Raw genomic sequence first — 8,820 nt, 5'->3', positions numbered from 1 at the left:
GATTGAAGAACTCATGCCATCTTTAAGTAAATGTAACTACAGAGAGGTACCGAACTACGAGGGGAAAACAGAGAAAGTCAAGAGAAAGCTTCTTCTGTAGTGACTGATGCAGACAACACAACAGGTTGAACATGTTGTGGAATCTCAATTTGAGTTTGGAGCCTCAGGGCAAAACAGACCCCAGACTTAACCCCCCCCCCACCCCATCCAAAACTAGCCTCCACCCCCCCCCCACATGCAGCTTTTCTGCTTCACGTCGCCCCTTCAAAACCACTGGCTGCTCCCTTGTCATAGGTGGAACTATGTTGCTATGGTGTTCTGACCAATGGAGTGGCATTTCCAGGAACGCAGCCGGTCTCTGTCTCCCTCTCTCTTTCACACACACACACACACACACACACACACACACACTCAGACTCACCGAGTAAAGCAGCCTGTTGAGCAGGAATCCAAATAACGCCCTGGTAACAACAGCAAGGCTTCGGTCTTTGTTTGTCCAGTGAGCACACCGGTCGGTCAGGAGGCTGCATACTTTATCCGAGCAAATATGCATCCCAGCACAGCGACTTCAGAGCAGGACCCGAGGAGACAAAAAACAAAAGACAACGAACTAAACCTCCCGCAGCTTAAGCACGAAAGAAAGCTTCAACAACCTACTGTGGGAGACTTAATCTAATATGAAACACAGCAGACAGTTAAAGGAAACATACACTCTAAAAATCTGCCATGCTGTTGGACCTCCAGAGATTATTTATTGCACTTGAAAGGAGCGACCAAACATGGAAAATAACACAAATAGTATTTTAAATACATGCACAGATTTAGAATATTTTGTATATCTTTGGTGATAAGTGTGTTTCCGTACTTTCAATCAACCACATCATCTTCTTTTACTTCTTTAATACCAGGTGGTGGGATACTGTATGATTTTGGATACATAAATGCACCCTGCAGTATAAAGGTGCAAACATATCTATAAGCAAATGTCAACAGCTACTTGGAAAAACAATGAAAACATGTTCTGAAACCATCAGCATGAAAGCATACAGTGTGCTGAAATGACCATGTGCTGAGTTACCATCCATGTGTTTCACCCATTATTATGTATTCACCCCATTAATGTTCTAAATATTTAATGGTTATTGTTGGCTGGCTGAGCTGGTTTAAGGAAAGCTATCGAGAAATTGTCACACACAAAAAAAAACATGCACATCATTATACAGTGGTGTGAGATTTGACATTAGCCCAGAAGGACCCAAATGCAGATGTGTGTCAGGTGCAGGGAAGTCCACCGTCTGTGTCCTAGCTGTTCTAAATCCATGTTTCACCTCATCGCCCCTCGCTCCAGCTGTTAGCCCGGTCAGGTAATACACTCACTGCTGCTGCTGCTCCTCCTAATATTACAAGATAAAACCTCTGCTGTGAGAACATGTGTCAGGACAGACGGCTTAATGTAGTTTTAATTTATAGTTTTATTTTGTTTATTTTTGACCTTTTGTTTTCGTCTTAAGTATAGGTTTAATTAGTCTTTAATTCTGGTTCGTTCCTTTAGTTACTTGTATGTTTTAAACATGCTTAAAGGAAGAATGTGTGACTTTTTGATCCAGTAGATGTCGCCCTTGAGCTCCAGCATGAAACCAAAACAAACTGCTGTTTGGCCACACCTCCGCTATTCTGAAGCCTCCGCTCTCCTCCAACATCTCTCCACTCGCGCACCATAATGCACCGTAATTAAGCACCATTAAGCGCAAGCGGAAAACAAAATTGTCCTTTGCTTGAGCTGCAATTGCCTGCGTCCTGCATTGTTGTGTTAGCGGGCTAATATTAGCACAGTTTGGTTAGCTCGTAGCTTCACATTGCACATAAACTGACACAGAATGACCGTGATGTAAAGGCACTTACATGACATCTGAATAAGCAGTGAGTATGTTATTCTTCTTTTCTCTAGTCCTTGACTAAAACAGCTTTATACACAAGGCCGTCCCGTTCATGTAAACATGATGTAAACACAGCTCCAACAACAGTACAGCTGGCGGGACTCAAGCTTCTCACTCATTGTAGACAGTCATGACTCAGAGAGACATTTACACAGGATAAACCTCATTTCTGATATATTGATGTGCAAGATGTTGCACATTCTGCCTTTAAAGCTCCAGTGAGAAACTTTTAGTTTGTGTTGATTTTGGCGCCCCCCTGTGGACAAAATGATTCCCCATCTCTGCTGATTTTAGCCTTTATAAATCCTTCTCTATTCCCCTTTCTTTTATTGCTTTCACAAGTCTTGTAGTCACAAGCCTATTTGTGGTAGTGTTGTCATGAATTATTTTCTATTTTTGTAGCTTTTTGTTTACCAATTGAATTAATAAAAAAAAGGGAAAACTATTGCAATTTATTCTAAAGAAACAGTAGGAATGATGAATCTAATTATTGCAATAAAGTAATTAAAAAAAACAGAACAAAATCTACAGGATACGGCAACAACAACAGTACAGTTATGGAAGATGTTGGGACCTAAAAACATTTTCTCTAAAACATTTTTTTAATTATGTTGTACTTTTTCAAACATACAATAGGGTTCAGCGGGATGTTGTTTCTTGAAAAGCCTTGTTTTGACGTTTTATTTCAGTTAATGTAAATTATTTAGAGGATCAAAAAGGTAAGTCAGGAGGAGTATCGTTTATGAACGACGCAGTCTCTCTAAGTAATTAAGTTCTTTACTTCACATGGACAATTAAAGTCACAGCAGTTAGTCTCCCCCAGGTGTGATCTGCTGCCTGCTGAATTTGAGTTGCTAATGACAACCACATTGATTGGCAGATGGGCCACAGGCAATACGCAAGACTTATCTCCCCAAAGTAGAGATTGCACCGTAGGGCTCTGCAGAGGTTACACAGGACAGAGGACCTCGTGGTTGAATGCCGCATGCTCGTCTTTTGTCTCCGTGTGGTGGCATTTTGAAATCCCCAAGCTTCAGTAACATATCACAATATTACCCACAGTACAACCCAGTATGTTACAGGAACCTTGTCAGAGAATATAAAGGTCTAACAGGAGGATCTAGGATGTTAATTTGCGACCATTCCTGACTTCTAAGTTCAGCAGTAGAGTAGGAGCTGAACAAACTATCCCAGCGTTCAGCCTTCAGACTTCCTCGGCTTCCCTCCTAGTCCTTCACACTCCACCGGCCTTCAAAGCTCTCGTCAATACAACCCCTCCGTGCTGTATTGTTGGAATCATGTTCCAAGTCCTTGAGCTCGAGTGTGTTCTGCCCCACTTGCACTCACTCCCCCTCCTCAAGTCCCCTTCGCTGCTTTTGTTATTCAGCAACAATGAGGTCCATGAATCTTTAATAAAACAGAAGGCAGCCTTAAAAACAATCCTCAAATCAATAACCCATGGTATGAAGAGGTGCACTGCAGAGGAAGGAAAAGTACTGCGAAGGAGAGCTGCTTAAAGCTAAGCTTGCTCAAGGTCAGTCCAAGCAAAGTGTTCAACATTTGATGGGTGACGACAGCTTCATTTAACAGACGTGGTTCATTTTTAGATTAGCTTTTGGCATAGGTCATTCTAAACATTGCACATGCCAGAACATTTTTTATCCCTGAAAAAAAAAACACTTAAATACATAATTTACACTGTTGTTGTTTACATTGTCAATCTGTACATTCATTGGCAGTTGTATAGATTTAACTTGTAGGGAGATATTTAAGCTTTTGAAATGTAAATAAAAACAGCTATACATTACTTATAAGATGGAAAAAAAAAAGGATGTTCAGCACTTCTACTGAGGACTTTCTATCAGGCTTGCACATACATCTTTCTGCAGCACAAAGTTTCAAACTATACTGCAACTATCAGCCTCATATATCTGGAAGTATTCTGACATCTAGTGGCTAAATATTACAACTACAGTCGACTGGCAGGTCAATGTAGATTTTTTTTCCTCCTAACTGGGTAGAGGGTGGGAGTGGATCAAAATTGCTATTTATTTTTTAACATTTTAAAGGCAGAATGTGCAACATCTTACACATACAACATAAATCAAGTATATCCTCTGTAAATGTCTCTGAGTCATGACTGTCTCCAATGAGGGAGAGGCCTGAGTCCTGCCAGCTGTGTTGCTGTAGAGTCGTGTTTACATCCTGTTCACATGATGGACGGGACGGTGTGTGTGTATAAAGCTGTTTAAGTCAACAACAGGAGAAAAGAAGAATAACACAGCTTGGTCACTGCTTATTTGGATTTCTAAAGTGTCTTTAGATCGCGGTTACTTTGTCAATGTCTGTGTTATATGAAGCCGAGTTAACCAACGTGTGCTAACATTTGCCTGCTAACACAACAATGCAGGACACAGGGAATCAGCAGATTGAGCTAAGGACAATTTTTTTGCTTATTGGTGCTTAATTATGGTGCGTTCTAATTGATAACTGTGTATGGAGAGGGGTTGGAGGTGTGCTACTGAAGGAGAGTGGAGGCTTCAGTATGGCCGAGGTGTCACCAGGCAGCAGTTTGTTTTGGTTTAAATGCTGGTGCAAGTTCTTGTACACAGTGTCATTGTACACACATTAACATTGTGTTGTTTATCAGTTGTTAATGATAATAAATATTCCAGAATTACTTGAGATGTCAGGACTTTATTGTGTGATATCCTGCTCTACGGTATTCTCTATTAAAGGACACCCAGAAATGTCGTGAGTTGCCAAACTTTATTTGTAAATCAAAACAAAGCACAGCATAAAAACATTTTAAAAAATGAAATGACATTCACCCACTGTCTGAAGTGTGTGAAAAAAAAACATTGCAATCAAGCACTTTTGGCTTTAGATCATGCTCAGAATCAACGTTAGTCAAAGTAGTCTGATCGGTCATGAAAAGTAATCCCACCTTTTTCTTTTTTTTAAGGATTTAACGTCACTATCAAAAAGGTGGAATTCATCATGCCATAGCCTAAGCAGACATGAGTGCAAAGAAATACACAGAGCCTCAGAGTTTGTGATGCATTGAATCATTCATTAGATTATGTGTGTCGAGAGAGAGAGAGTGTTTAAGATGACTTGTCAGTCTGCAGCTTGCGATGCAGTGGAGCACCAGGTCCTCAGGCAGGACGCAGGTGAGATCAGCCCAGGTAGAGGGAGGGATGCAGGAGAGAGAGAGAGGGGGGAGGGAGAGAGACAGGTTCAGGTTTTAGACAGTCTCTGGGAATAAAGGGACCTGGAGGGGGGGAGAGGGGGGGAGAGGGGGGGAGAGGGGGGGCTGATTTCGAGGCTTTGTGTTCATTTCTTTTTGGGTTTTGCCTCCAGGGGTTGTCCAATCTCCCTCCCGCGCAGTTTCAGCCCTGTTTGTGACAGACGAGGAACACGAGGGTATTACAACTGGCAGGCGAGAATTTAATAACAACAAAACAAAAAAATATGACGATTAAAAAACAGAGAGCCGTTTTCTTACCGATTGCTCTCTCTATCTTGCCCAGGACTTGGTTGTTTGGGATCGCTCGCCCGCACTCGTAGTCTGCAATGACTTGAGGCTTCTCGTTAATTCTCTGGAGGGAAACATTCATCGTCATGAAATAAAAATTAGAATTGTTTAAAAGGCCCAATAACAGCTAATCTACTCTTCAGCACATGAACTGGGAATCCATTGCCTCTCAGGGGCCGGATTGTTGATGTCAAGGCAGAAAACTGAACACGATTTGAAATGACCTGAGCCTCAAGTATCAGTAATATCTGCCTGAGTGTTATTTGTGTAACAGCCAGCAGATCCACACCACATAAACCAGAAATAATAACGTAGAGGCGACATAAGAAAACAAGACTGGATTGATAAACAGGGCAACAGCAATACCACGACTTAATCAAACAATTAGCCAGAAGAAAGGATCTTGTTGACATTTAATCCTTCAACTAATTACAAGCGGTGGTTTTTATGTTAGCACAGCTTTATGTTTGGCTGGCTGGATCAAAACACAGTTGACTAATTTGTAAAAACGTTTGTTCTCATTATCTGCCAAGTACTGTTTTTATTTTTCTATCATGTTTATTGAATTATAAATGACAGAAGTAGATGTCTTGCAATGTTTCTGAATATGTATAGTTAAGTGAGGCAGTGGAGAACATTTTACACATCCGGTCTTAGTAAAGATGTCTCGTCTTCATGCCTTTAGTTTTACAGCGCGGTGCCTAATGAGTTCTTTTATGGCTGGGAAACACATCAAACGACTTCCTGCTTTCAGTCAATGCACTTCTGAATGCTTACCTTACCTCACATAGATCACATCTAATATTTACTGTCTGCTTACAAAACAAGACAAAGGCCTCTTTTTCAATACTCACAGTGGCCAGGTCTTTCTGGGTCAGGCTTTTCTCCTGTCTGCCCAGCTGAATGACTTTCCCCACCTCATGGGGAACCCTTTCATGGTGCAGCTCCTCCGTCTCACGGTCCAGTTTGGATGTGTTCCTGGTCAAAACATGCTGTTTGTTCTGCCCTGCAGACCCTGTGTGATACATTTACATGTGGGGCATCAAACAGTGTGGTAGACACCATCGAACTCAGTTATGGCTCGTCGTGTTTCTCATACAGGAGCGACAACTTGGAAGAAGAATTGAATCTTTGAAATTTATCAAAATTTGGTCACTATAAACTATTTATCCCAAATAGTAAATATAAAATATAAAAACAAATTTACATTTCTTGGTTGTTTCAACGTCCTCCCCACGTCTCTGAGCAGAGGCGATAGCCTAGAGAAAAGATGGACAAGTACAAATCTTGAATTTAAAAATATGTATATCAGATTTAGTGACAGCAGCTTGCAGTCTGGCCATGCTCATGTCGCTCTACTCAGGCTCCTTTCACCAAATCATCGAGTTAATAAATGACCAATCTGCTTATCAAAGCTGGTGCAATAAGTCAAACAGAAGATACCATGAACAATTACTGCCCCTGAACGTAATGGCCGGCTGACATTGTTTACCAAACAGACTTACATAACGTAATAAAACTGGTTCTTTTTTTATGTGCAGTGTGACATTATAGAGCAGGGGTCATCAAATACATTTGTACAACGGCCAGCTTTATTCCTTACAGACACTGCGGGGGCTGGACTTTAAAAGGTGCACTATGTAGATTTAGTTGTGAAATCTTAAAGTTGGAGAAGTCAATCAATCAATCAATCAATTTTTATTTGTATAGCGTCAACTCATAACAAGCGTTATCTCGAGACCCTTTACAAAAAGCAGGTAAAAAGACCTTACTCATTGTTACAAAGACCCAACATATCCATCATGAGCACTTTAGCAAAGCAGCAAAAGTTACAGTGGTAAGAGAAAAAACTGTCTAATTAAAAGGCAGACATCTTCGGCTGGATCCCCGGCTCATGACGAAACAGCCTTCACAGGTCTAGACTACACTGGGCTTGGAAAGGGGATAGGGGGAGAGATGGGATAAGATGCAGGAAGAGGGATAGGGAGCAAGGGAGAGGCAAGCCGAAGTGAAACAATCTATGTTTTATTATCTAAACTAAATACACAATCTTACTCAAAGGGAAACATGGGTTCCTGTAAATCTGTTTGGAGCTATAAAAATAAAAGTTCCCCTGAGAGTTACTGTTTCACTGTTGTGTCCTCTGAGGACAGTTTGTGTATAAAGTTATGAACATAAACCACAGAATCTGAAACATTTCTCCAACTTTAGAGAAGTTAATTTCTACTTTAAAACTCAAATGTGTCGTTTTAATTTAAAGCAATGGATTGAAATATTCAATAAATAACCAGAAAATAAAAATCAGACATGCACTCTTTGATAAATCCCACCTTTAAGAGGTTGAGCATATTTACAAAAGAGACCATGTTAGTGAACTAAGAGGGCAATAAAACAAAACCGAAACAATCGTTCATGACTCTAAAACGTTGAATTAATCGTGATTTTGATTTGATACCTTCCACATATATTATTTCCTGTAGTTTGAGTGAGTTGTTTCATGTTTGTTTTAGCACATTAGTCTCCAATCACCTGAAGTTACACTGCACTACACTGTTTATTTTCTGGGTTGCAGTACAGCTTTCAACACACCCAATCACATAATTACCTTTTGTGTAGCTAATTGCATTACCAAACAACCAGCACACATTAATCACCTGTGAAAAGCTGAATTTAAGCCAAGATCACTTTCCGGTTAGACGTGTATTGTTAGCTACATGAGGGCTATTTGCTCACTGTCTAAAAGATAGCTTTAACACACGCAAAAAAAAGGTATTTTTACGTCCCCGACACACACAAAACACATTATTTTAGTGTCGACAATCATCTTTGGATTGATTAAAATGACGCATGTTGGAGAATTTGCCTCAAAACAAACAGGAAACAACGACGGACTCGTGCTAACCTGTTTGGACTTGGACTGGGACGCAGTCGGGCCCTTCTTCCTCAGCACAGTCACGGTGTCCCAGTCGCTCTCTGCCATTGTTTTCAGTGGGGGGGGGGGGGTTATGCTCGATACCCGTCGGGTTTAATAAAAATACAAAAATAAGTTCAACGCTGTGTGTTCAAAAAAAAGCTCCGTAGTGCCACTTCAGCGTGTTCTAGAAATATCACCCACGCGTTCTGCCAAAGCTTTATTTAAAACGGTGATTAACAGTTACAAAACAGAGGGGTGTCCAGCAGCGCCCTCTACCGGTGGAGCCGCGGAGCATACTGACCTACATACACACAGGCTGGTCTGATGACCCGGAGTGCCTGGTATATGGAGGGACCATGAAATGATTAAATAAATAGTGAAATAATTAAATAAATAGTAAAATGATTAAATGTGGTTGTACATAAATTGAA

The 8,820-nt window shown here is 40.8% G+C and overlaps 1 protein-coding gene across 1 annotated transcript; it reads right to left on the bottom strand.

Annotated features, from left to right (window-relative positions):
- Positions 1-4,692: 4,692 nt before the first annotated feature.
- edf1 (endothelial differentiation-related factor 1) lies at positions 4,693-8,619 on the bottom strand. The gene is made up of 5 exons (XM_020638413.3): positions 8,378-8,619; positions 6,683-6,734; positions 6,330-6,490; positions 5,446-5,539; positions 4,693-5,335 (listed from the first exon to the last, which is right to left on the bottom strand). The coding sequence occupies exons 1-5, from the start codon at positions 8,453-8,455 to the stop codon at positions 5,274-5,276; spliced, it is 447 nt and encodes a 148-aa protein (XP_020494069.1). The 5' UTR covers positions 8,456-8,619; the 3' UTR covers positions 4,693-5,273.
- Between the last annotated feature and the right edge of the window lie 201 nt (positions 8,620-8,820).

Source organism: Labrus bergylta, chromosome 17 (assembly GCF_963930695.1).
Source record: "Labrus bergylta chromosome 17, fLabBer1.1, whole genome shotgun sequence".
NCBI classification, from domain to species: Eukaryota; Metazoa; Chordata; class Actinopteri; order Labriformes; family Labridae; genus Labrus; species Labrus bergylta.
Note: the sequence above shows the minus strand (reverse complement) of the source record. Positions and strands in the feature narration are given on the sequence as shown.

Bases quoted from the DNA above. Each gene is read 5' to 3' on its own strand.
- edf1 (XM_020638413.3), bottom strand. From the start codon at position 8,455: ATGGCAGAGAGCGACTGGGACACCGTGACTGTGCTGAGGAAGAAGGGC. The intron at 6,491-6,682 runs GTAAATTTGTTT...TGTATCACACAG, and splicing joins CGTTGAAACAACCAAGAAAT to GGTCTGCAGGGCAGAACAAA. The intron at 5,540-6,329 runs GTGAGTATTGAA...GTTTCCCTCCAG, and splicing joins CCCAGAAAGACCTGGCCACT to AGAATTAACGAGAAGCCTCA.